At 38.1% G+C, this 27,559-nt stretch overlaps 1 protein-coding gene across 2 annotated transcripts in view; it reads left to right on the forward strand.

Annotated features, from left to right (window-relative positions):
- LOC121908811 (cadherin-6-like) overlaps window positions 1-27,559 on the forward strand; it is an 80,381-nt gene that overhangs the window by 32,282 nt on the left and 20,540 nt on the right. For both annotated transcript variants that reach the window (XM_042429107.1, XM_042429105.1), the window contains 5 exons: window positions 9,726-10,020; window positions 10,153-10,272; window positions 13,242-13,415; window positions 22,473-22,660; window positions 24,076-24,326. In XM_042429107.1, coding sequence (XP_042285041.1) covers window positions 9,726-10,020; window positions 10,153-10,272; window positions 13,242-13,415; window positions 22,473-22,660; window positions 24,076-24,326 — 1,028 coding nt within the window. The remainder of the gene's footprint in view (window positions 1-9,725; window positions 10,021-10,152; window positions 10,273-13,241; window positions 13,416-22,472; window positions 22,661-24,075; window positions 24,327-27,559) is intronic.

The following is a 27,559-nucleotide window of genomic DNA, read 5'->3' on the forward strand; positions in this document are numbered from 1 at the left end:
CATAGTTATAAAATGACTGTCTTACGTGAGACAAACTCTCAAAGGGCAAAAAAGGTTTCATCCATTCATTCATAAATCAGACCCTCAGTGGAGCTGTACATGAAACATGCTGTTTGCTGATGTATTATTGCACACATAATAAGGTGTTTAATGTCCACTTACCTTGTGCAGAGATAGCAGGGTTATGCAGGGATTTTCAATCTAACTGGCTGCTCTGTTTAATAACTAGAGGAGATTCTCACTCTAAGGCCTATTAGTGAAGTTAATACACAGTGCAGTGTGATGATAGTTGGAGCTGTGCTGTTTGATCAGTAGCCAGATGCCTGGAGGTATTGTGCTGCTCTGTATGAGGCCTGCTGTCTGACAGCAGAAAAACAAAGTAAGCTGTGAAGCAAACAAGAATTTGCCATCATTGAGGTAAACATAGTGAGAAGCAAGACAGTGTCAGCAGACTTTTCCTCCCTGCTGGGGTGTTGTCTTCACAGCAGGGGACCCGCTGGGTGCTTCATATATGCTTTAGTGATAACAGTATGGTTCAGAGACAGATTAGCAGGGACGGGCATGTGTTTGGCAATATGGTCAGACAAACATTAATACCAGGTTTTTACTCCTGATACCATGATGTGCTGAGTCTTCTGATCTAGAATATTTATCCAATCCTGATCTGATTTATTAATATAAAGTTACACAGCCGCACAGTAAGCATTTCCTTTTGGATGCACTCGGATTTACATCATCCTTTTCCATGTGAGAATAAAAACAACAGATAACAAATAAGTTAATCAAACAAGTACGTCGTACACTGACCCAAACCTCAGTATTCAGAGTTTTGAGAATAGCTAAATAACCAAACACCAAGTTTACTGGTGCCAGTGTGTTGTGCTAGAGTGTAATCCTGGACATCCCAAATTGAGTGCCACTTGCTTAAATGCGTAAAGAAATAAAATCTGGGAAGCATAGTCAAGCATAGCCAGAGTCATTGTGGATGCATAATTCATAGAGATGGTGATAATTGGTCATGTAGTAAAGAGACAGAAACAGACCTTTTTTCACAGCAGACATTCTGACATGCAAAAGCAGGAAAAGCACAGTGCAATTAATTATATTAATGATGGCTGATCCCAATTAGTTTTTACAAATTCATGACCCTGTAGTGGTTCACTACTATGGCTTCCTTGGACACTTGAATGGAACTGAGCCATCGTTAATGTTATCAGTCCCACCTGTGCTTTTCCGATAACAAACCTGTCTGCTGTGGAATAGCAGATAGAATAATGTGTGTGTGTGTGTGTGTGTGTGTGTGTGTGTGTGTGTGTGTGTGTGTGTGTGTGTGATATGTATAGACAAACTTTCTCATACAATTGAATGGGAAGGTGTCGTTTGACTGCTACTGTATATACTGTATATTCTGTATATATATACTGTATATATGTATTGTGGCCCCCAGCACTGCTAAAACAAAAGCTACACCCCTGCAAATATCACAGAGTTTGCTTCATTAGCTCCATCTCAACTTTCTCTTCCACAGTCAACTTTTGCAGAGTTTATTCTTTCTCTAATACAAAAAAACAGAAAGGAAAATAACCATACACTATCTATCCCATTTTTCCTAACATGTCATACAGCGTTTAGTGTTTTGTGGACAAATTCTTAAAATCTTTTGTTCACTGACATCACTTTTGTCTTTATCATCCCCAAAGTCAAGTAGACATCCTACAGCCCTCTGGCAGATAGTGAAACATTTCTAACTCCCGGATAGAAGAATAGACATCTCATGCATGATTTATAATGTGTTTTTACAGACATGATACTGTGTCCAGTCCAATGTTTGTGACAAAGAATGCACTTACCCTTGTGTTTGTTTTACAGCTATTGTTCAAATGCCAGTAATGAGTGTAAAATGATACGCTATATGTCTGTTATCATCCAATTCCTAAGAAGAATTACCTGCAAAAATATTCTCCAAAAGGGTTTGGTTAAAAATGCTCAACATGGGACTGTGACTGCAGGAATGTAGGATCATTCATTGTTAATAAATAGCATTTTTTTCTCTACAGTTTAGTCAAAATGCATTCCTGGATCTCTGAATATTACCACTGCAGTAACTGGTGCAGAGATTTTTTATTAAAGGTTTGCAGTAGCAAGGAGCAGGAAAGTCTTTCTTTGGTATCTAATGAAAAGGTTGAGGATGTTTTATCCACATGAGCATTGTCAGCATGGAGGTGATTATACAAAACTCTAAGAGACAGCAGTATGGTGGAGGTATGGTAGTGAAGACAGTGATCTGGGACATATAAGGACTCCAAAAAGCATACTCTGCTCTGGAAATGTGCTGTGGTGAAATGTCTGCAGGCTTCGTCAGCTCGTGTTAGGTGAAAGCATGGAGGTGTTGCAGCCCTGCAGACTGACAGATCAAATCAGACTGAACACCGCTGGAGAGAAAAGGCAGTAAGGATCAAAAGGAGAGAGGGAGAGAGAAATGGATGCACAGAGTGAGGGGGAAGGGAAGAAACAAGCAGATGAGGAAAGAAGGGAAGAAACAAAGGAGAGGTACATCTTATAATGCTAAGAAAATGCAGAGAAAATATGTTTTTGGAAGCAAAATAGAAAAGATAAACAAAACAACAACAAGAAACAATTGGACAAAAAGTCAGCTTTAAGAAGACAAAAAGGTGAGGTGAGTATACTGAGAAGCAGAGAGTAAAAGGTGAAAGACAGCAGGTCGACTCCAGGAGGAAAAGTGAAGGCATAAGCTGAGTTTCCATTCAAATAGAACAACAACAACATTTACTATAGTTTACTCAGTGCTGGACACTGGACAGATGGATGGATGGATGGATAGATGGATGATAAGTATGAATGTAAAAGATGTTTATTGTTGTGTCATACAGGCTTTGGAAGGGAGGGAGTGGTTGTTTTGTGGCCATGAGTTGATGCATAATCAGAATATCTGTGCTGTGTAGTGCTCAAAAGTTATTTGACAAGACTTGGTACGTTAGAATATCATAGAGGTTTCACAAAACAATCCCAAACTCAAACCCCCCCAGAGAGTCTGAGAGTCCACCACAGTCTCAGAAAATCCTCTGGGAAACACCGTGGGGGGATGAGAAAATAACAGTTCAAATCCATTCACTGTGAGCCTGTTTTACAAATGTTTTGTGATTATTATTTCTTTTGGCACACAGTGTGTTTTTTAAATAAATATTGTAATGATAATAGTCCAAAATTATGTGAAAATGCATCATTTTTTGTCAAATAACATCAAATTTTCTTCAGGGAGGACCCCCAAACCTCCCAACCAAAACTCGCTCTCTGCCACACTGCTGCAGATCTATTTAATCAACTGGATAGCATCATAAAACAATAATATCATATCAACAAAATGGCGCAAAACAAGAAAAAATGCTGTCAGTACTCTATTGAAAACCTTATCTATGGATACATATCCTTCTGCTTTTTTCCAGTAGCCTTTTTTGCTCCTATAGACTTTTTTTCTTGGTAGGCTGCTCTTGTTTTCTGTTGGAACAATTAATAAGAACGCTTCTTGTTTGGCACTGGCACCAAATTACCACTTTCTGATTGGTTGCTGTTTGTGATCAATAATGAGATCTAATTAAAGTTTGGCTTTTTTGCTCCCTGGGAAACTAATGATAATGATATTCGAACTGTCCATTTAAACAAACCTGTTATTTGGCATCCAATGACATGTTTTTTTTAAATGATATAACACAGAATTATAATCAACATTAATATTCAGTGGAGACAATTAGCTTACATTTTAATTGATGGGGGGTAGTAGGGACCTGGTTAATAGATAGGAGAAGCTGGCCCAAAAAAGGTTGAGAAACATTGCCTTTTAGTACAACCAAACACTGAACAAGGCTTTTGTAGGCAGCCAAAATGTTACAACTAACTTTCCTGAACTGAAAACACACTGTGAAATAGCAGCAGCTATGCCTATACTCTGTGAATCTGGGGTTACGCCATGGTTACGTTACATAACCAACGTTGTCGCTGTGGTAACAACTTGTCAATCACAAGGTAGCCACGCTCTAAAGCATACCCTGCTTTATTGTCTTTTTTTTTGAAGGCACTTCTGCATTGGCTTCACTTTTTTGACCTGGTAATATATAAGCTTTTTACTGAACTTTCAACCATATCACATGGTCTTCATCAGAGAATGGAATTTGCTCAGTTGTTGTCTGTACTTCATGTACTTTGAGAAGAGATCAATGACATTATCACCTTTATCTTTACGCTTGGTAGTGTTGAATTTTCATGCAGTCCTCATGTAACACTCACCCTGCATTTGTGCTGCATTATCACTGCATCTTTTCAACAATCTCTTCAACAACTCCTTTGGCTCACTGGCTCAGGAAAAAATAACTGCAGAATTTTCCAAAATAATCCCCGTCAGAGGTGGAGCGAGAAAAGCTGCAACAGGGGAGGAAGAGCTGGGAATAATGGACATTGTGAAATATTGTAACTCAACATGTTTTCATGGCACACTACTGGTTTCTGAAGACACAGAAGAAGATTTACATGTTACATTGAGTCGGTGACACAGGCGGACTGAAAAATCCCAAGTTAAACAGATGCTGTTGCTGTGTGGCCTCAGTGACAGAGTTCTTCCTGTGCATACAGCAGAACCAGGCAGATGAAGTGTGACCCATCCCTCCACATTGCTGATTTGCTGTGTTGCATTGTATGTGTGCGTATGGTTAAGTGGGGGGTTATCAGCAGTGAGCCAGGAAGACCCTGAGGAAAAAATAGCTTTTTGCTGTCTTTGAAAAGTGGTGCAAGTGTGGAAGAGTCTAATTATCCCCTCAGTCTCATCAGAGTTGTGCAAAATTTTGTTTAGAGTGGTTTAGTTGTTCCTAGAATCATCTATCACCAGATATTTTTATTAAAATAATTATTTTCCACTGGAGGAATCATTTTAATTCAGTTTTGGGCATCGTTTCAGTATTTGTTTTACACAATTATAATACTGCATTCTCATAGGATTTTTCTCGCTTGAGAAGATGTTTTTTTAGCCTCTACGGCTTTGTAGTAATTTTTTCGTCATACCATCCCTCCTCATTCACAGGGGCACTACACCAGTTTTACACATCAAAGTAAGCTTTCTTGTCTTGGGGAGTGCTACTTAATACTACTCTGTTAAAGTAAGTTGTTCTGGGCTTGGAGATTACACATTTAGAAACTGGGGTCATCATTTAGTAAGATGTAGGGTCTAACAAAAAGACACAATTGTGTTGCATTATGGTAAGTGTAGTAATAGTGTTTTAGGAGCTTCAATTTTGACCTGTCTCGCAAGTCTCCAAACCTTATGGACCAACTTGAAGTGCAGTACTAAATCTTTGGAGTGCCCCTTTAATGTGAGTAGACTGGGTAGACGTGAAGAGGGCATTGAACTTTTTACAAAAGTTACATAGTCTTGCCTAAAAAGGGAAAACCTGACTAAATGAGTATAGAAAGACATTGAAGACAGATGCTTCGATACAGAACACTGAATGGTTTTGAGTATGAAAAGGATGTGAATTATACAGCCTTTACAATCATCACATCTCAACACAACTGGAGAATCTAGCCTGATAATCACTGAATTGTTTTCAGTTCAGTCTGGCAACATGTTAGCTGATTTCTGTGGCCAACTCTCTAGCGAGTGACATATCCATCACATGGACATAATTTTTACTTGACAAGAAAGCTAGAGTAGTATTAGTTTTTAACGTTTTTAAAATTGATTGAAGAAATCCGCAGATTTAAGTTGTTATTTCTGTAAGTTGACCTACAACAAACTGTAAGTCTGCATCTGTCTCATCAATGCTTGTTGCTATATTCTTGAGCTTTTTTCTATCACTTGCTATATGGCTCTAGCACAAGAAGATTACATTGTAAATCTATTACCAGTGCTCTCTTTTTTTCCAACCAAGAAAAGAGTTGTCAATGAGCACAGCACCAAACCAGTTTGAATCACTGAAAACTCAGATGTGGGCAGTGTTTCAGAGGAGCAGGGCTATGTAGAATCCTTGCCAAGGAGCATTTAAACTGTTCTGGCAACTTGTGTTGGTCCAACACTTTACACTTCATGTTTGGTTTTCTTTTCATTTGTCACCCATCTGTTTGGCACATAGGCATAAGCCAACTGAAATCAATGTCCACCAAAGAGGAGGAACGGTGAGGCCAGACATCCAGACAAAAACAGCTAAAATCAATTCTCAGAGAGGTGAAGAGGGGCAAAATTTTGAGGGCGTTTGGTCAGATCACATATTAAGTATGTGGAACAGACAGTCCTGAGCAGAACTGAATTTAGCTACATTTATTTCAGAGGGTTCCTGCATTGTAATAATATCAATATCTTAGGCAGACCTTGGACTTGGCTTTTTTGCTTCAGAGGAGTAGGACTTCTGTGGGGATAGAGATATTAAGTTGAAAGGAAAATCCTCTCATTGACAACCCAGCAAAACTCCAACAGGACAGGTCTGCAGATTTAAATTTTTTTGAAGAGGAAGAAGAAGAAGCTATGAGTCAGCACTCTTGTTTCCCATCAAGGTTCATTGGTATGGGCAGGAAAGTGAGTTTTAAAGGCCAGAAATCTCAGAAACTGACCTAGTCATTGAGTTGTTGGTTATGATAGCAACCCAATGCTGTAGCGCAGTGCAGAGCAGTGCAAGTCCCACATAACAAACTACACATTCTTTAACATGTAAAGTCACTGAATGAATGAAACATGCATCTACTGTTCCCACTGTGTTCAACACACATCATCACAGTGTGTTGGATGATGATCCTGAGATAGGTCTGTAATCCTATTCCACATACAACTACTGCAAAATGTTGAAGTGTTTCAGTATTTGCCAGGTCTCTTTACACCTACAGCACTGTGGAGCAGTAGTGTGTCACCCAAAAGATGCTGCAGGCTGTCTGTCACTGAGGTTTGGTAGAAGAGATGAGTCTCTCTAACTTCACTAATATTGTTGTAGAAACCAGCACTCCCATATGAGATATGAGATGGTTTGTCATGAAACCCACATCATTCATATTCATCTCTGTTTTTAGTACAGAAATCGGTGTGGACTTAGTTTAGCTAGCTTGCCAACCATGGGCTGGCCATGAAGGCTCTCCCTGACTAGTGTAGATGTAGTGACGGATCTCAGAGTTGCTGATAGAAGGATTAAAGACGATTGATGGACCAGTTGCAACCAAATAATGTAGCCACAAGGCTGTAATCAAGATAGTAGATATGCTCAGGTCATGAGTCTAAATCCCCTTTATATTTTATTAATTTAGCTAGCTGTTCAATGTTGTGTGTAAAAATATTTTACCAACATAAGTCCCTGAAAAATTTTGATTTAGTTCCTTTCTTCTTTGAGCTATGCATTCAAATTTTTGACCATAGTTTGCCAAAGTTTTCCGTTCTGTCTTTGAAATGATATATACTAAACAACATGAGCACACACCAGGGTAGCAGGAAAGCTGGACCTGACTGTTTGAGTAAGGGTTACATGCAGTATATTAGACACTGATGGGGTTTTGCCTACACCCAACTACAGTAGGAAGGACTGTCCAAATATGCCAGAAAGCAACAGTCTATAAAGAGTGCAGCTAACAGTTTCACAGTATACTGTACTTCATACACCACTTCGTCTTGAAATCACCAAAAATCTGTTGGTTATACAGTTCCCATCTGAACCATGATTTATGAAAATATGCTCCTAAAACAGGTTGGTATGGAATTTAACCAAAATATCACATTAGGGCTCCTCAAAAGAAGTACTTAGTACATCATCAGATTCTTATCTAATCCGCCATATAACAGGTAGACAACACTTTATGAATAAGGTTTGGATCAGTTGTTTTAGAAAATAATAATATTAGACTCTTATATAAATCTATCCAGAGCCAGTAGGTCACACTTTCCACAGGTAGCGGGAAAGGAAAGGGTAGCAGCTATAATAGCTCTCACTCACACACACGTATAATCAAAGACTTCACCTTAACACCTGGCCTGAAGGAGTAAAGCAGGGATGAAGGGATGAAAGGTGAACAGCGAGCCACTTGAGGTCAAGATATACAGACAAAGACAAGAGGCGAGAGCAAGCGAGCCGGGTTTTTGCTGCAGGTATCAGAGTATAAACAGCAGATCTCACAGCAGATCCGATAGATGTTTACTCCTTCAGGCGCAACACAAACTCTGGCTTTCTGCTGCACTCTCTTCATTTTCAACCGTGTTTTTTTTGCCTTCAGAAGATTCTTGTTTTGTTTCTCAATCTGTATGTGACTCTTGGTCTTTCTTTTGTTTCTGTCTTTGCTCTTCTTTGCTTTTGTCTTATATAAACCTGTCACTATCATCCACTAGCCTGTCCATCCTCTTCTCTGTCTATCCATCTACCAACACTGAGCAGTATCTATAGATAGATAGAAGGACTGCGTATTTGATAGTTTGAACTCAACAAACTGAACAAGTAAAAATATCTGTTTGGTCAGTGTACATGTCCAGAGGTCCAGATGTTTTCTGATCTGCCACCAATTTAGACACAATCCTATTATTGTCAACATAATATCGTTAAAATTGTCTCCTAAAACATCTGGTCATTGTAGTTTTTAGCAAGCATTACTCAAACAGGAAGAAATAGTGCTGGGGACTGTTTTCAGCAGCAGATGAATCTACATTTGGTGCTCTAGTGAGTATTTTTGGCAGCAGGATGGTGTGTGTGGGATTGAGTCAAAATAAACCACAGTGTGTTTGTTCATTGTTACACCCAGTGTAACAATGTGGCTCATTGACATGTTCTTAATAGTTTTTGGACAACAACAGAGCTCTGTAGCACAGAGGAACAAGATATATCACGCTTTGGATACACACACAATACTTGTTAGTAGCTTCATTTATTCTTGGTTTGTGTCTGCACATGGGATTTGTTAACAACAAGAAAAAAATAGAATACCACCAGACACAATATACTTTAAAGTTACGAAAAAATCATGGTAATGGTTAAAATAAACCAACACTGACTGTCACAGGAAACAAAGAACATGCTTTGTTGACCGAACCTTCCACCCTAACCTCCTCCCTTAGATGTTTTGCAGGTCTATGACGTCATTCTATTTCCGAATTAGTTGTCTGATAGACTCACAGTCATAATTCACATGGCCACCAGAGGTTCTTGTCAGGAAAATACAACAAAGGTTATTTTAAGTGTTTGACCAAGCATAGCCAACAACCAACAGTGGTTGGAAAAAGAAAATTACCCATAGACATGGAAAATAAATTAATAGGCACAGTTAATTATGAATAAATAAAGAATATTATACTACATCTCTGCAGCATTCAGAATGATTATTTGGTGTTGCAGGAACAATGGAAACAAATGGGAGTGAAAAATCTTTTTGTCTAGCCATTAATGAGAGAATATAAATTATTTTTTGTTCTGTTAATACAGGGAACATTGAAAATTGGCCTCACATCCATAATACAATGGCTGTGGGTGTAACCTAACGTAATCATCAAATCACTGGGCATTGACATGGACATCAGGCTTTGTGAATACCTTTAAAGGGAGTTTATATTTACTGAAAGAAAAAAAATGTGCAAGAGAATATATATTTAAAGGTTTAGAGATTAAAGTACTGAAGTCTTTGTATCTTACAATGTTATGGTATGTTGAATCTCTGAAATACTGAAGTCTGTTCTAACTTTCAACATGTGTGTTCATCTGCAGCTCCAGTCAGACCAGGACCATGGCAATGGCTTAGTCAAGTACGTTCTCTCTGGTGAGGGGGCCGGCACCATCTTTGTCCTTGACGAGAATAACGGTGACCTGCACGCCACTCGCCGCCTGGATCGTGAGGAGAAGGCTTTCTATATCCTCAGGGCCACAGTCGTCAACAAACGGACAGGTCAAAAGCTGGAGCCAGAGACCGAGTTCACAGTCAAACTCCACGACATCAACGATAACGAGCCTCAGTTCAGCAAAGAAGTTTACACCGGCAGTGTACCTGAGAGGTCTGATATCGGTAAGGACAACTTTTACTGGACTTCTTTGTTTTGATTTTTGTCTTATGCATAATTCTCTTTCATTTTCTTATTGTGACACAAGGTTTAATTTGTCCTTGTCAGTGATAGTCATGTAAATGTGTGTTTCTCAGGTACATCAGTCATCCAGGTGACAGCTACAGACGCTGATGACAGCATGTATGGAAACAGTGCCAAACTGGTCTACAGCATCAGCCAGGGACACCCGTACTTCTCTGTGGATCCAAATACAGGTATTTTTGACAGAATCATCCTTTAAATTCCAATCCCAGTGTTGTACAGTAGTTAATGTTTATCACTTAAAGAGAGAGCAATAAAAGAATAAGAGGCAGTTTTTTAATTATTCAGAAAATGCAGTATCCAAACATACAGAGACAAACCTTTAGGAAATGATTTACGCATTAATACAAACTATGGGCAAAAAAGAAATACTGTTTAGACAAAATTTAAGTTTAGTGTCCAGAGAATACTCCATTTCTCCTCTAAAACATTTGAGTTAATAAGCAAGCAAGCAAAACTTAATGTATATAGCACATTTCATTCCAGGCGGAAGCACAATTAGCTTCACACAGAGCATGAGCTACCATAGAAGTTGCAGCCACAAAAACTATGTGTATAGTGTACAAGATACAACATTAGATATAAATAAACACAATTAAAACAACCACATGAATAATACATGTGAGTTAAAAACCATTAAGAAGGTAGAAATAATAATTTAAAAAAATTAAGACCAGCAGTTGATCAGTAAAAATAGAAAAAAAAATGTAGTAGTAGTAAAATAAAGGAAGAAAGAATCTTAAGAATATACCATAGATTTTAATTACTTATTTATCTCCACCTCAGAGAGAAGCAGGCCTTTATTTGTAACAGGCTTATATTAGAGACATGTCTGCTGTTTCATAAATACATGTAATCATATTTTAGTCAAAAGACTTCCTGTTGCCTGATCTGTTCCTGTTCTAATTTGCTTTTGGTACTTTTTTGCTATTAATGCTCACTGAACAGTTCCTCTGGTTTACAGGTTGTCTTGATTAATTGAGTTTCATGTACATTTCCACAACAACAGAGACATGTCATACTCAGCACTCTGCTGCTCTCAGTTTCTCTCCTCTAATAGAAATACTGTCCTCATTCACTTATTATTTCCAGTTCCTTTCATTTTGCTTTTTTTCAATTATTGTTAAAGGCCCTGAAAACCTATTTTCTCAATGAGCTTCTTCATATGAGTGATGGCGTCTTACATGAAGACACAATTTTCTGCAAAAGTTGTTGCACTTTATTCAGCAACTTCAGTTAATGAAACCTGATCAAACCCCACCCACACAGTACTGAAGAAGCAGATTAGCTGAGCTCTTGACTTTTAAACTCTAAGAAATAATAACTACACATGATTTGTTTTTTTGCTTATTTAATCATGACTATTTAGTGTTGTAGAGAATTTGAAACCAAGGCTCTGGGGCTTTAAGTTATCATCAGTGAAACACAGCACTCCTGGCTCTTAGGTTTCACAGTGCAGAGTGTTAAGTATGATGGGACTGTTGCTGTGTTGATGAAGTGAAGAAGCACATTATACTGAATTTATCATGTGAGCTATTACAGTACCCCTCATCAGTGTTTCATCAGTTTTTTTTAAATGTACATAAGATGGCATCTTCTCAAATATTAAATGTTATCAAAACACAAGCAGACTTACAAGAACTTTGCCTAAAGAAAATATGGTTTAAATTTGATAATTTAAATGTGGATAGTATGAATCTGTGCGTCAGAATGTCCCTTTGAGCTAGCTTTTGCACTAAGCTAGGCTAAACACAGCACGGACCTCTATGCTTGATGCACAGAGATTAAACAGATATTGATATTTTCATCTGACTCTTTGTAAGACAGCAAAGTAACATATTTCCCAAAATGTCAGAACACTATTTTAACAGTGAGTGATCAAAGCAGTTATTGCTGCAGTGCTAGCATGACAAAGCGACTGCTAACACTCAAATACTGTAGGTCACAAAACACCGGATTACTAACTTACAAATTTCAGTTTTCTCAGTTTTTTCTTACTCCCTCATATCAAATTCAATCTATCAGATCCTCAGGGGAGGAAATATCCAAGCAGTGATCATACCACCATCAGAAGTTGGGTAAACAGAGTGAATCTCTTCATTGTTACAGCTCTGCCATTTTAAGCCAATGCACCTGTTCACTTCTTTTACTTAAAAAGTTTGAAAGAACTAGTCATGAAAAGTAAAAACACACTTTTAGGACCTTAACACTGCCCCATTTATGTTCCTTTTAGACTAAAAAAAGAAAGAGAAGAGGGTTTGTTATCTACTATCATAAAATAAAAACACAGCTCATCTCAACCCTTGCCTGATCTTATGTACTATCTCTGTAAATAAAAAAGTCAGCCATCCATTTAGATAATCAGCACAGTAATCTCGCTTTCTCTCTGCTCATCTGTTTGTCTCTAACAAATAGATGAGTCAGGCCCATGGTCAGATTACTGCTGTCTGTCTATTAAGCTGCAATGATAGACCTTGTTTTCTGATGCGGAAAGGGGAATGTGAAGAGAAGCAAAAATACTGAAGGAAATGCGACATTTTGTGAACTAATGGCACGTCAAGGAACAGTTCCGTAATTTGGAGAGCGTGCGTATTTACTTTCTTTCTAAAAGTAAGATTCAAGTCAAGTCAATTTTATTTCCAGTCTTTATGCCGTTTCCAGTCTTACTGCTAAGCTAGGTTAAACATGTCAGAGAGTAAAATCAATTCAGGGTAAATTTCAGTCTTGAGGTATTCCTTTAAGACCAATTTAAGCTCTGTTATGTCAGTCACTTTTGATAGTGTTAGCACCTTGATCATACTGACCAAAAGATATGTAAATTCACTCCTAACTTTCAAGGATTTTATGTGTTTTTGGCATCCTTATCAGGTGTTTTAAAATACCATTGCAGATTTGTCTCATTTTATCTGCAGAACCTGTGTAACAACTTGTGTATTTTTTGGAAAAAGAAAATAGTCTAACAGATGGCAGATTCTTCTTTTAATCAACCATAAAAGAAACTAGAGCAAAATACACCTGTTTTAGTAGAGAGTCAGCTGGCTTTGCCTTGATATCGCTTCAAGATTTTAATTGGAAACAGCAAGTTCAGTGATTCTTCTATGAGCCTATGAAGTTTAGTTTTTATGATGTCACTTTTGTTCAGGTGTGATCCGGACAGCCTTGGGCCCTGGTGACATGGACCGTGAGCAGAGGGAGCACTACCAGGTGGTGATCGAAGCCAAAGATATGGCCGGACAGAGAGGAGGGCTCACTGGGACCACGGTGGTTAACATCAGCCTCACTGATGTCAACGACAACCCTCCCCGCTTCACTCAGAGTAAGACGATGGCACTGAAAGAAGGCAGATTGCATACAAATGATGCAACACTGAGTCACACACACACACACACATTAATTATAGAGTTCAGAAACAGAAAAAGGCAGAATCACTGTTATGTTTTTCCATACCTTGTTAAATAAGAACAATTTATTCAGAAGAATCAAATGCTTGTCGTCGTGTCTGCTAGAGTTTCTCTCTGAGATTGTTTCAGTTAACCTTTAACATCTGCTGTTAACTTTAAATTGAACAACACTTACTTGGCTGCAGAAATAACAGACAGAATGTGGAAACAGAAGTGACAGAATTACCGAAATGTCACAGAGTTGATATTCAGAAATGAAATTCCTCCTCTAGAATCAATAAGATGTTGCATTCAAATGGCAGCACAAGCTACATTATTTTAAAAATGAGCACTAGAGGGTACATCACAAGAAAACACCTTAAACACATAACAGAAAACATTTGATATCTTGCCATTTCATGAGAAAAAATAACATTTTATGGATTTTAGCAGAGCAGCTAATGTGTAGACTCTAATGGAAATCATAGCTAGTTTTAATGACAGTACACTTGTGAGAAAGACAAGTTTATTTACTATTTTTGAAGTGGAGCAAACATTGCTAAGATATTGGTGCATGAGGGAATTTCTCTTTGCTGATTTCACTGATCTAGAACTAGACAGCTGCAGATTGTTTTTTTTTTTGTCATTTACTTTTTATTAGGGTTTCTTTTAAAGAACACATATTAACAAAATATGAGCAAAAAGGACCCTCCAGACACAACACACACGCCTTAACAAAAACAAGGTGAGGATCTCTTAAACAAGTAACAAAATATGTATATGTACATGTGAGTATTTTATTATTACATAAAGTCAGGCCTTATTGTTGACACATGGGTAAGCCGTTTTGACCAATTTTCATCAAAGACATCAATTTGAATTCTTAGTTTAAATGTAGTTCTTTCCATAGTATATATATATTGTGATCTAGGTCAGTCCATTCATTTATGGTTGGTATGTCCTTCTTAAGCCATTTTCTGGCAAAAAGTCTTTTTGCCCGCCACTAACAGCAATCTCAACAGGTATTCATCTCGCAGCACATCCTCATAAAAAAAACACAGTATAAGTCTAAAATTCAGACTGGCAAAACAACCTATAGTTACATTTAAATGTGGAAGTGATTTGCCACAGTACCTCCACAGGACCTGCTGTAGACGGTCTGATTATAGTAGTTAGTCTTCTGATCGGGAGTACAGAAGAACTGAATCACATTCTTCCAGCTGAATTCTCTCCAGGAGCTACAGTCTTTTTAGCCATGTTAGTCCAAAGTTGAAATGGAATCAGCTGCTTTGCTGTCATCACATACTCCCTGAAGCATAAACAGAGAAACAGTCCTTTGCTAATCGCAGTGGGGATGCAAAAGTTCAAGAAGCAAAGTCGGTCCGCCGCGCCTCCAAAAAGTCCATCATCTCTCAAGTGCATGACCTTGGAAATATAAGGCTATCTGCAAGTGAGTGAGTTTCACATCTTAGATAGCAAAACTGACATGCAGGAAAGTTCTCTTCTATTGGTGGATATACCAGGCGCCCTGAAGGTACTTTAGATATACAATATCAAAATCGTATTACATTTTAAATGGTTTTCTAAATAAGCTGGATTGATTTTTGACTGGACAAGCTGTGGTCACTCGCTTGAAATGTGTCTGCTGCAGTACACAGGTTGTAAGAGTTAGCATCAGATCACTGAAATGCTCAGAAACAAGCCCCTAGAAACCTACATGTTAAACATTTGGCATTAATTGTTGATGATTGTGATTGATACCACCAATCACCACCAATTCATGAACTTTAAGGTCAGTCATAAAGCAGTGAGGCATCATGGTAAAGAAACAGAACTTGATTAATCTAGTACATCCTGAGAACTGATTAGACCAGAACCTTATAAAACCAGAACAGGGAATGACTGTGGAGTGACTTTGGGATATAGGGACATTAATGCATAGAGCTAAAAATAAACCCATATAAAATGTTAATAACTTAATGAAAAAAAGTGAAAAAAGTTCCTAACTAACTAACTTGATGTAGATCAGCGGGGGATAGCGTTGGTTAGTTTAATTCTTGTTCTGCAGTTCCTTATTAAACTGATTCAAGTGATGTATCACAGTATGTCTCTCACAAACCTCTTTCATGAATGCCTCATTCAGCATGAACTAAAAGTTTTTACTTACTGCTGACTTTCTTTCTGCTCAGAATTACCACTCACAGAACTGCTACAGATCAGTAAACCATTGTGCTCAGCTGACACATCAGACGTACCAGTAGACTTAATGAAGTTTCTTACAGACTTTACAACTGTCCGTCACAGCAGGAGTGCCATTCATTCCCAGGATGTTGATCCATTCAAAGTCCAGCCCTTTCTGCTGGAGAAATGAAACGCCACTTGTCTGGAAAATGATTTCAGCAGCTGTGAGTGTCCTTCCGGGGGAATTAGTCCAAGTAACATTAATTCTTCCTGAAAGCCTTCTTAATTAATTAAACTTAATTAATCCGTAATCACAGGAACAGTCTCACTGTAAACATGTGGGCTTTGTACCAAGAAGCACGAACTCTCCAAAGATCCCTGCTGTAGAGTGTTAGTTAGAGAGAGACAAGCTGTGGATTCAACATCAGCTCTTTCTATTTATAATACAAACCTGGCTCCCAATCATACTTTAGACTGACACTGTTTTACAATGGGTATTTTCATGATCAATTATTCTGTTTTCTGTCATTTAATGTGTAAGAGGTCAGAAAATAATGAAAAATTTCCCATCACAGTTTCTCAGAGCATAAGGTGACATCTTCAGAATGAGACTGAAATGTTATTCTTGTCCTTGAAAAACAGTTGTTGACAAAATAATTTTACCACAAGGTCCATTTAGTAGCTCTTTCCATTGTATCACACACTATTTTTCAACAGCTGGAATTGTAGATTTTAAATTTTCTTGTCAATCAACCAGAGATATTCAAAAGACAATGATACAAAACAGAGAAAAGCAGCACATTTGAGAGGCTGGAACCAGAGAATGTTCAGCATTTTATAATGATAAATAACCTTAAGTTTCTAGCAATCAATGAAGCAATTAATTGACTAATGATTTCATTGCTATGCTGTTCAAAATTACCTCATAACATGAACTGGAAACATTCTGGTAACTTCTCTATTCTAGAAGATGAATGACTTAGCAGTTAAATATTTTATCCTCCACTGATTCAAGTAACAGGGAGCAAGATTCATTAAAAGATAATATGAAATATAGCAAACTCAAACTAGGTAACTCAAGACCCAAGGGGCCAACGTAGTCACTTCTGACAGCAACACTATTGAAAGGACACTCCAGCAGCTTGTATTGTGTTTAAGTTGGGGAGAAAGCAGCAGAGGCTGAGATATCCTAACTTTTAATAGACTTTTGAATATACTTTCTGGCACTTATATCTATGGTAACAGATCAACGTGGTCTGTGTTAATACATAAATAAATACATTTATGGATCTAACATAGTTCACTAATTAAAACTGGTGGTCATAGTGAGAGCACTGATACAATATGAGCTTGTTAGATGAGTCACAGCTAATCCAGTAATGCAGATAGAATGCTGCAGAGACAATAGGGTTGTCAATAATGACGAGGCATTAGAAATGTGAAGTAGATGTAGCTTGTTGTTGAAATACCAGTTGGTAGGGTTTTCTCCAAATACTCTTTAAAGGGTCATTTTCTCCCTCACTGTACCTCTTATGGTACTTCATACAGCCATGCAATTAGTTTTGGTTTTACCTGCCTGTTTTATTTCCTCTCCTGGTTACACTGAATAATCCACAGACCTCTCTGGTTTTTACTGGAGCTACTTTCAGCTGAAATCCCTATGAAAACTGATAGCATGTTTTATGGATTATCCAGACTAACAAGAGTCTCTGGACAGCAGCTTCCTGTGTTGCAGCTTCATTTTCTGTAAAATTACTAAATTCTATCTCCTTGGTCTTTTAAAGTTATTTGAAATTTTGACCTCTCCTCCAGCCAATCAGAATAGGTGGTCAATAATAATGCAAATGTAAATAGCTTCCAAAACAGCCTACTGGAGGACAGAGGAGAGTCTGGGCTGTAAGGTAAGATGGATTTAGAGATATCTAAACAACATTTGGTGAATAAAATGTCACAGACATGTTGAAAATACACTCAGTATTTATAGAAATGAGTCCAAAAGGCCCATAATATCAGATCTTTAAGTATTACAGAAGGTGTACTGGTTGCTTTCTGGGCTTAAAGGCAACATGATACATACACAATGCAAAGAGAGTGGGATGACCCAGGAGGTAAATAGGAGTCCACTTTTCAATTTTGCCTTGGGCCCCCCTAGCGGGTCAATCTGGCCCTGCTGTGAGCACCACAGATGAAATTCCTCCTTTGTATTGTAGTGGAGGCATAAATCTTAGAGACAAATATCTAAAACCTGAAAAAATAAAACCCAAACTTAGCTGCATGGATAGATACCACTAGATGTCAGTGAGAAAATTAGTTTTTTATTATTATTATTTGGATGAAGCAACACATGGTTGTGTTGTTATTTCATTCTTCTTAGGTGTCAAGATAAAAGAGTTTCATCTGTGACATCCGTCAGAACTAGTTTGTGTGGTGCATCTCAGTGTAATTAAGTTCCAGTCTCTGTTTAGTAGATGCATTATAACAGGGGAAGTTTGAACTTAGCAACAGCTGGTGCGAATATGGCAGCATTTCATCAAGAGGCTGTATTGGAACATGGCAGCATTTGTATGTGTGTGTGTCCATCAGCAGTGTTGTGGTGCCCGTAGCAGTGAGAAAAAAGTGAGTAAATTGCTGCTCTGTTGGCCTCGATCACATCAGTCACATCAGTCATCAGTCGCCTAATCCTTAAGAATTGACATGAAGGCAGAACTTCCTCCCCTTCGTTCTCTCGCTCCCTGGCTTTCTGTATCCATCTCTTCATCTTCTAATTGTTTTTCCTTCTCCCTCTCCATCTCTGCCTTGTTCAATCACACTCACTGTATCTCAGTGTCGGTTTCTCCCTCCTCCTGTCCACCCAGCATTAGCACCCATTCACCCTATGTTTCCGTCTCCAGTGCAGGGTGCAAAATGAGCTCAACCTCAGATCTGTGGAACAGATTGCATGTGGCATTATCATTCTGTTTAAGTCCTCACACTTAACACACATGCTTGTATTTCTACCAATATGTGGGCAATCTGTTGATCACATAGCACTGTGTGTTCCCTGTCAGCTAACACAACCCCCCCCTGTCCTCAGTCTGAAGGTCACGACCTGGTCCTCATAAAGGTAGCTGAACATATACACGGTCACACACACCTTGGTCCACGCATGTCAATTCATTTTTACTTCACACCAGGACTCCAATCAGTGCTGTCAGTGTCAGAGCCAAGAGGCAACATAATCTCCAACCAGCCAGAAAGAAAACTGAGTGGAGATGAAATCTGCTTCTCCTCTTTTTTACCTCCGGGCTCTTCAGGGTTTCACCAGGCTCCCACTTGTTTGTTTTACTATTTTGCTAAGAGACAGGTACTTAATTAGACTACCATAAGTATTCAAATAGTAAAGTAAAATGTTTATTTTAAAACTCTGTGATTACATGGTTTTATATGTTTGCAGGGCTTAAATGTGACAAACGCCAAATGTCAGTCAAATTTGTCTTTGATGAACAAATCGGTGAGGAACAGTGTCATACAGGCTGTAATCTCTAGAGACAATAACACTTGAGGCTGTTGGCTGAGTCTGTGGTCTTCTCCTGCCACTGGACTTCACAGCCTTAAGGAAACCAAATCAAAGCATCAACTAGGCTTCTGACTGGCTGCTTTTTACACCAGTCTGGTGTAAATATATAGACCAGACTAGACCATGTAAATTCACCTGGAAGCATTTCATACAGTAGAAGACACCAGTAGTGTCACACATACTGTAGATATTGTAATACTTTACCCTTTGCTCTTACTTATACATTTGTTTGATTGGTTTACTCTTTTTTGATAGTTTGATTTATTTTAAAGATTTATTTAAATAATTGTATTTCATTTTTTTATGGTGTTGTAGATTTGATTTATTTAATATTTATTTGATATAGAGTTATTTTAATGGCACAATATTGTTTGCAAAATGGATGTCATTTTTTTGTCTATGTGTTTGTTTTTGTCAGTTTTTTGTTTTTACTTGGATTGGTTCGGTTAGTTGGTTTGTTGGGGTTGGCTTAGCTTGGCTTGTTTGGGTTGGTTATCTTTGCTTGACTTTGAATTTTTTGGTTTTGCCTGTTTGGTTTGCTTTAGGTTGAGTTGGTTTTGTTTTCTTTTATTTGATTGGCTTTGGATTGTGTATTTATTGGTTGTTTTTTTTCTTGGTATGGTATGGTATGGTACTTGGTATGGTATGGTATGGTATGGTATGGTATGGTATGGTATGGTATGGTATGGTATGATCTTTGGTTTGGTATGATTTGGTTTGGTTTGGTTTCATATTTTCAGATTACCACTTCATACCAGTCTAATCCATAATGTTTAGCGTGCTGCAAGTATACAAAAAAATCATGTGACGATGTTCTACATTTGTGGCTCACTGATCTGCAACACAATTTTCATGAGTCCATTGTTCCAATATTTTTGTTTCTCACTGTGGACAATCAGCTGGACAGCTAGCTTGATACAGATGTCATGCCCTGTTCTTTCTAATTTCTTAAAAGAAACACCTGAACGCCTCTTGACTCACTTGTTGAACAGTCCAAATCATAACACTGCAATCGCCGATTCTGTTGCATTTATTTGTCTAGATTTATTCTCACTTTTAACAAACAAAGATAAAAAAACATTTCAGAGTCTCACATGAGGTCAAAGATTGTACCGATGCCCCGTTCTACACACATTTCCTGCATGTTTGCTAAAAAAGACTCAGTCCCACCCCTTCCTTCTATCACAGCTGATCATCATTATCTGATTAACCACAATAAATCCAAAAATAACTGCTCAAGATATTAAATTGACATCAATTCATACATGAAAAGAAAAAAAAGTATATTATTTCAATAAATTTGCAAATTGTGAAAAAGTAATTCGCAACTAACAACAGTAAATGACTTTAACAACAGAGATACAGCTAGCTTGATAAGACCTATGTGTTTTGAAGTTTGTGAAATAATCCTTTGTTAAATAAGATAGTGGATTTTGACAGCTGCAGCTTTTGCAGTATGTTGCACCCTCTCCTGATAGTATGTGTGTAGTGTATACACATGAGCACATCCTTTATCTCAATCTCGCTGTGTGTCTACACACACACACAAACAGACATAAATATACCAAAACAGTGGCAGGTTGAGTACTGTCTAGCTGCCAGGGTGCATGACGCCTGCTGTGTCTCAGCAGCATATAATTACTCACTCAAGTGGTTTATACACACCACGAGATCTCTTGAGATGGAGCACACGCACACACACATACACACACACACACACACATCCAGAATAAAGGAGGTATTCTGATATGAAACTGCCTCAGGTTCATATAGCAGAATGATATCTCATTTGCATTAATTTAGGTATGTTTCTGTGCTTGGACTTTAGTCAGTGACTCGGATGAGCAGCTTTTTTTTTTTTTTTCACCCAGGCCGGGGCTGTGTTTGTCTCACAATGAGGAAGAAAAATCTTAGCAATGGCCAGCTCGCCTCTGCAACAAACTGATGGCAAAACACAGTGTTAGCACTTATGTCAGAGAACAAAAGGATACATCACACTCACAAAAAAATACATTGAAATGCTTTTTTTAATGATCGTCAGCATTCTGGCAGAGAGACATTGTTCCAGCGCCTGCCTTCCATCAGCATTTACACTACTTTTTTCAGGCCAAGAACACTTCTTTTGTTCTTGCTGTCTACCTGTCTAACCTTCTTTATGAAGTTTGAAGACTAAGGAAAAGATGTTTCTTCGTTCGGCATTTATGCTGTCATTTTTTTTTTTTTCAAGGAGAGACAAACTTTCCTGATGTCTTTGTTTGAGTTTATGCATTCATTTTCTATGACACTTTAATAGTGTCAAGACTGTACCAGGTCTATCACTGACTCACATTTTATCTGGGCAGATTAAAAGGGTTATTGATCAGTACCAGTTACTCGATGTTTATCTACTGACTCAGGTGGTAACGCTCAGACTTTCATGCTAATTCAGATTTATTTGTGCAGGTCTTAACCCCAGTAAATGTCTCAAAGGGCCTAACAAATAACCTGCCTTAAGTGAACAATGGAAAATATTGCCTACTGGGAAAAAGCAAAGTAACCTTTAGAAGGATTACATAAAACAAACCCCCCCGTCCATTGTTAAGAGGAAGCAATGAGCAAATGACAAGGTTGTGGATCAGTTGTACAAACAGACATTGTTGTATGTCACTAATATAAAATCAACAAAAGCAAGAACATACTGTAAGTTTCAAGGATGGGAAAGAGTCTCTTATGAAGCCAAAGCACAACAGCCTTCAGGGCACCAAGCAGGAAACACAGTCTAATAGAAGATGGAGCTGTTGTCAGTGCAGTGCAGGTCTCAGTGAAGACAATCATGATTCACATAGATTACAATCTAATAGATCAGCATAGGTAGAAAGTAGGAATATAGTGGCATCTATAATGTGCACTTGCTATCAGACAATTGGTTTGTAAGTTCAGTGTCAAAGCATATTTTTATCAGCACAAAGAAGACCCTAGAGTTTATGGAAAAAATGAAAACCAGTGTGTAGCATTTGAAAAATGTCTTACCATCTGGTGGTAGTATTAAGAATGACTGTCAACAGCAATGGTTGTTGCTGTGACTAATGACAACAGAATAATAATTCCACATATAGTGACATTTAAGGTTTACATCACAAATGATCTGATCTACCCACATTAAACACCCATAAGTATGTTGCTGAGTTTGTTAATTACCTCATAAGCATCATATGGATGTGCATAATCTGGCAGATATCATGCAGCTGACTGTCAGCGTTACTTTCTGTGTTGTCAGGTATATACCAGTTCAGAGTTCCTGAATCCTCCAAGTCTGGAACTCAAGTTGGGAGGATTACAGCCACCGACAGAGACATCGGGAAGAACGCTGAGATGTATTTCACCATCGTCAGCGGAGATGGCATGGACATGTTCGACATCTCCACTGACAAAGACACCCAGGAGGGAATCATTACCGTCAGCAAGGTGAGAGGAAACAGGACTCAACTGTGGGCTCGGAGTACTAATTACATTTATAAAATTGATGTGTGGCACTAACCTGAAAGCAAGATTTACAAATTGCTTTTAGTGGAAGGCACAAAACAACAAAATTAGGAGGAGGATGAAATAGAAAACATGTCTAAAAAAAGTTAAAAAAAAAGCAAGTAAGATACATAGCAAGTAGTACATTCCTGTAATGTATATTGAATAGCACAGAATGAAATGCACACATCAAACTGTATCTATTGTAAATAATGTAAAATCTAATGCCCACATTCAAATGAGACTGGCTTTTAATTATCTTGATATTTTTCTCACGGCAGTGGTTAAATCAAATTAATTCTAAAGCAGTGATTCAGCAGATCCCACACTTTCGACTCATAAGGATCCTGCCCACGTAGTCTGTTTTACACGTACTGTTAAATATGCAAAGCCTGGGCATGCTTGACAGATGAAAGAAACCAAATTAAACTTATTCATCTTTACCTTCACAGCCCCCAGTCCTAGCCTCTGCAGCAGGCACAAATACACAGGAACAGAGCTTTTAATGCTGCTGGATTTTTAGAAATTCACTGTCCCCATAGAGTGTGTTTACTGATGTACAATCACAATTGATATTTAGAAATTCTTTTCTTCCTTTCGCTGACACTACCTAAGGAAGTCTGTAAGGTTCAACAAAGAAATAACGACATTCTGTCAGCAGGAAACTAGATGAGGACAATAAATAGACTTCCTTTAACAAAACCCAAGCAGCACATGTAGAGTTGTTCAAGTAAATCTGAAGCTTTGTTCTTCTTACATTGTCACAGCTGATAAGGAACAGATTTCATCAATATCATTTACATTTATAGTTATCTGTCAGCTGCTTTATGTCACATTTTTATCCGTGCTAGACTTTCCTCAGCAACCTTTTCATTCTTTTATCATCCAGACAGTGAATGGAGATGCGTTCTTACATACCATAAATTCTTTGATGCTCGACTTCTCAACTATCAAATTAAATAAGATATGAAATCAAATTCTTCCCTTGCTGGATTACATGTGATGCGCTGCATGGTATCAAGCCTGCTGTCACTATGACTATGTGGGAAATCCTGTGTGGAGCATTTAGCGGCTAGATATTTTTTTCAGGAGTTTGGAAACCAAAACAGATCTACAAGGACAGTGAATATTGAACTCCAAATAATTACAAACGTTGCTCCATTTATGTGAATGTGTAAGTAGGCAATTAATGCAACTTATATACAGTCTATACAGTATATATAATAAATGAACGTGTAGCCTCAGAGGAAACTCAACTTTGCAGAGCAGTATTCTATCAGTTTACTGTAACTCTACCAGCAGAGACAATCCTCTCACACTGATCTTGTGTTTCCTGTTTCTTAATATTGCCTCCTCAGCCTTTGGATTATGAGAGGAAGCAGTCCTACACAATAGAGATCCAGGTTCAGAACACCCAGGTGGACCCTCGCTTCATGTCTGCAGGCTCCAAAGACATGGCCACGGTTCGGATCGGTGTGGAGGACGTGGATGAGCCACCGCTGTTTGACAAAGCCAGCTATCTGATGGAGGTGAAGGAAGACGCTGCAGTGGGCGTGGCCGTGGGCTCGGTCAGCGCCATGGACCCCGATGGAGCTCGCAGCCCTGTCAAGTAAGGCAAAACCTCAGTCGGACTTGTTGTTTTATTTTTTAAATATCTTTAAAAAATATCTTTTAAATATCTTTAAAAAATAGGTCATGGACTACCAAGACAAGAAAATGAACTGATACCAGAAAACTCATATATTCTTTAAGGTGACATCGTCTGATTTTAGACTAAATGTACTTATAGGAGACACTTTATGGTTTCAACCTTGACAGGCACCTCCAGTGTAATGCAGTTTCTGTCAATTTGCTAGATCCCTTGACTGTAAATGAGATTTACAGTGTTTTATCACCTTAAATATCACCTTAGATATTTGTTGATTTATGTGATTTAATGTTTTTTCATACTGTGTACAAGCTTTAGTTTCTATTTACAGACTACAGCTTCTGTCAGCTGTATTATGGGTGTTACCTTGTAAACACAGTCGGTTTCAATTACAGAGAAACAAGGTTATCAGTGTCATAGCTAGTGGTTTCCAGATGGGACCTGTTGCATGGTTACATTTATTTAATAATTCAAAAAAAAAATCTAATCAAAAAACTTGGCCTTATATTAGCCTGGAAAAACTCTTAGTGTGGAAATGTCTTGCCAGTGTTGTTTGAGTAAATCTGGATTATGGTCAAGCCATGTCAGTCAAAAAGGATGGCTAACTTTTAAAACAACCATAGCTTATATCAGACTGCAAACAGGAAGCGTGTCTCTCTGCAGAATATCTGCTTTTCATTCTCTGCTATTTTCAGTAAAAACATTGAAGTTGGATGAAGTTTGACTTCAAATGGACCTTGATGCTCTATAGGCTTGTGAGAAGCTCTGATAAAAGTCTGAAAAGAGAGAAAACAGAGGCAAAATGTGAAGTGGGGTAAAACATAAGTGGTAACAGTAATCAAACAGTCTGTGGACTGTCGGGCTGTGTGTGAAAACTGCTGAGTACATAGACAACAGAAACCTGCATCTACAGGCTATATTTAAACCTCACTGCAGCACTGTTCATTATTGATGCTTGGCATTAGGATGGTTTGAGCTCTGATGCTTTGCTGTTAGAAACTGTCCATTACTCAAACGGCAACAATACATCCTGGGAATTTTCTGATGTTTACAGAATAAAAATGCCCAAAGCCTGAAGTAATTTGCTCTGCTGCAGCGGATATTGATCAGGTACTGTAAGACTGTTAAGATAAGTTGAAACTTTCCTGATCTCTGTGGGCAGTCTGAGTTACTGCCAAAAAAAGTAATAGGACACAGCAAAGAAGTTAATGTCAATCAAGAAAATGGTGCAGTGTAAAAGTAGAGAACTATAGGATAAGTTGAAAGGAAATAATTATGATGTATGTATGAATAGATGACAGCAGTAGGAGTGTGTTAGACAGACAGGAGATGAACTCTGGCAGGCAGGACAGAGCACAGTTGGAGGCTGTAACTGAGCCCTTATTTCTCTACATTTTAAGCAGTGATGAGGAACATATTCCAATTAAAACAAGCATGGAACCATGGAGTGCTCTTAAAATGATGTGTCACAAGGGGGCACACACACACACACACACAAATACACACACAATCACACACAATTCCAATTATTCCTGTGTTTGTGCATTTGTGTATGTGACTGTATCATCTATTCACATTGTGTCGGTGAACTATTATTTTACTGTTGAGTGCTTTCTAATTATGATCAAGCCTTGATGTACCGAGGCAATGTTTTCTTTTCAAATAGATTTATATATCTCTTTATGGAAAACAGTAATTAAGATTGAATGGCACATAATTAACAGCTGATAGCAGAATGATGTTATATTTTGAGTGGATAGTGAAACCGGCTTTAATCCAGGCACTAAAGATGTTCATATACAGTACAATATGCAATTTCTGTTCACGGAGCAGTTTGTCTCCGCTTTGACAGGCAGGCGAAAAAGACAGAAGGCAAAGGCATCTCAGTTCTATTATCTATGGAGTGCTGTGAAGCTGTGAATAGCTGCATTCAGCAACTAGTTCAAAAATAGAGTAATGCTCTGTGAGCAGTCCACAGACAACGGGAAGATATTTTCAAGTATCTGTGAGGTTTTGAACAGGCTACAGTAGGGTTGAATAGGAGAGGACAGAATGCAGAGGCTTCCAGTGCAGCACAATTATGTGATTCCAGTAGTTAGAATACCAAGGTTAGCTGTTGTTCACAGTCTGTTCTTTTCATCCAACCTTACAGATCAAAGATTATGCATCGCTTTTGATTTGGAATCTACATCACAGTTAAAAAATGATCAATTCTAAAGGTTTCCACAATGGCCAACAAAGGCAAATGTGCTGCAACTTCAGAAAACGCATGCAAATAGACAAAATACAAGCAAATTAAGAAAACATCTTCATCAATTTAACAGCACATGCACAGCATTTAGAAAATACACTGCAAATACCACAAATGAGGCCTCTTTCCTACCATAGTAAGGTAGACAACGTCACCAAAAGGAGCTGTCCTCCGAGCTGGACAAATAACATTGTTCTCTATGTACAGCTGGCTGTGGGACAAGTGTGCAGGAACCTAAAGTGCAACACCGAAAAGAAATACTTCAAGCAATATTCAGTAACTACAATCTTATACCGTATAGAGTCCCCAGAATGACTTCACACAACAGTCTGTTGTTGGTTATACTACAACACTTAGTGTGGAAGAAAGGGTTAGGGGTTACTGATTATTGTTTGAAGTGTCTCTTTTTGGTGTTGCTTTTTAGACAGTCCCTGCGCACTCGCCTCACAGCTAGCTGTACATTTGCATGTGTTTTCTTAAGTTGCAGTGCGGTTGCCCTTGTCAGCCACCGTAGTTTTCAGATTCAATATAAAGGGATTTTAACCTCATTTTATTCATGCAGATTTTTATTGCTGAAGTGTTTGCGGTACATGTTCATACACTAAATATTAAATTTAGTGCTTTTTGAATGGGAATCAATTGGAGCATCTAGTGACTATCGGTGGCATTGCACTTGTACTTCCGCATTGGTGTCAGCCTCAAGCTGTGGTAGTTGTCGCTTGGTCAGGACATGTTTAGTCTAGCTTTGCATAGAGATTCAAAGCAAGGAGAAACAGCTAGCCAGACTTTGTCCAAAGTTAAAAAAAAAAAAAAAAAACAAGCAATAATTAGCTATGTAAATAAGAAATAGTTCCACATAACTCCCCTTACAATCACAAATTGTCATTCTTACATTGTGTATGTATGTGTAGGGTTAAAGAAACATAACTCAACATGTTTATTA

Source organism: Thunnus maccoyii, chromosome 12, assembly GCF_910596095.1.
Source record: "Thunnus maccoyii chromosome 12, fThuMac1.1, whole genome shotgun sequence".
NCBI classification, from domain to species: Eukaryota; Metazoa; Chordata; class Actinopteri; order Scombriformes; family Scombridae; genus Thunnus; species Thunnus maccoyii.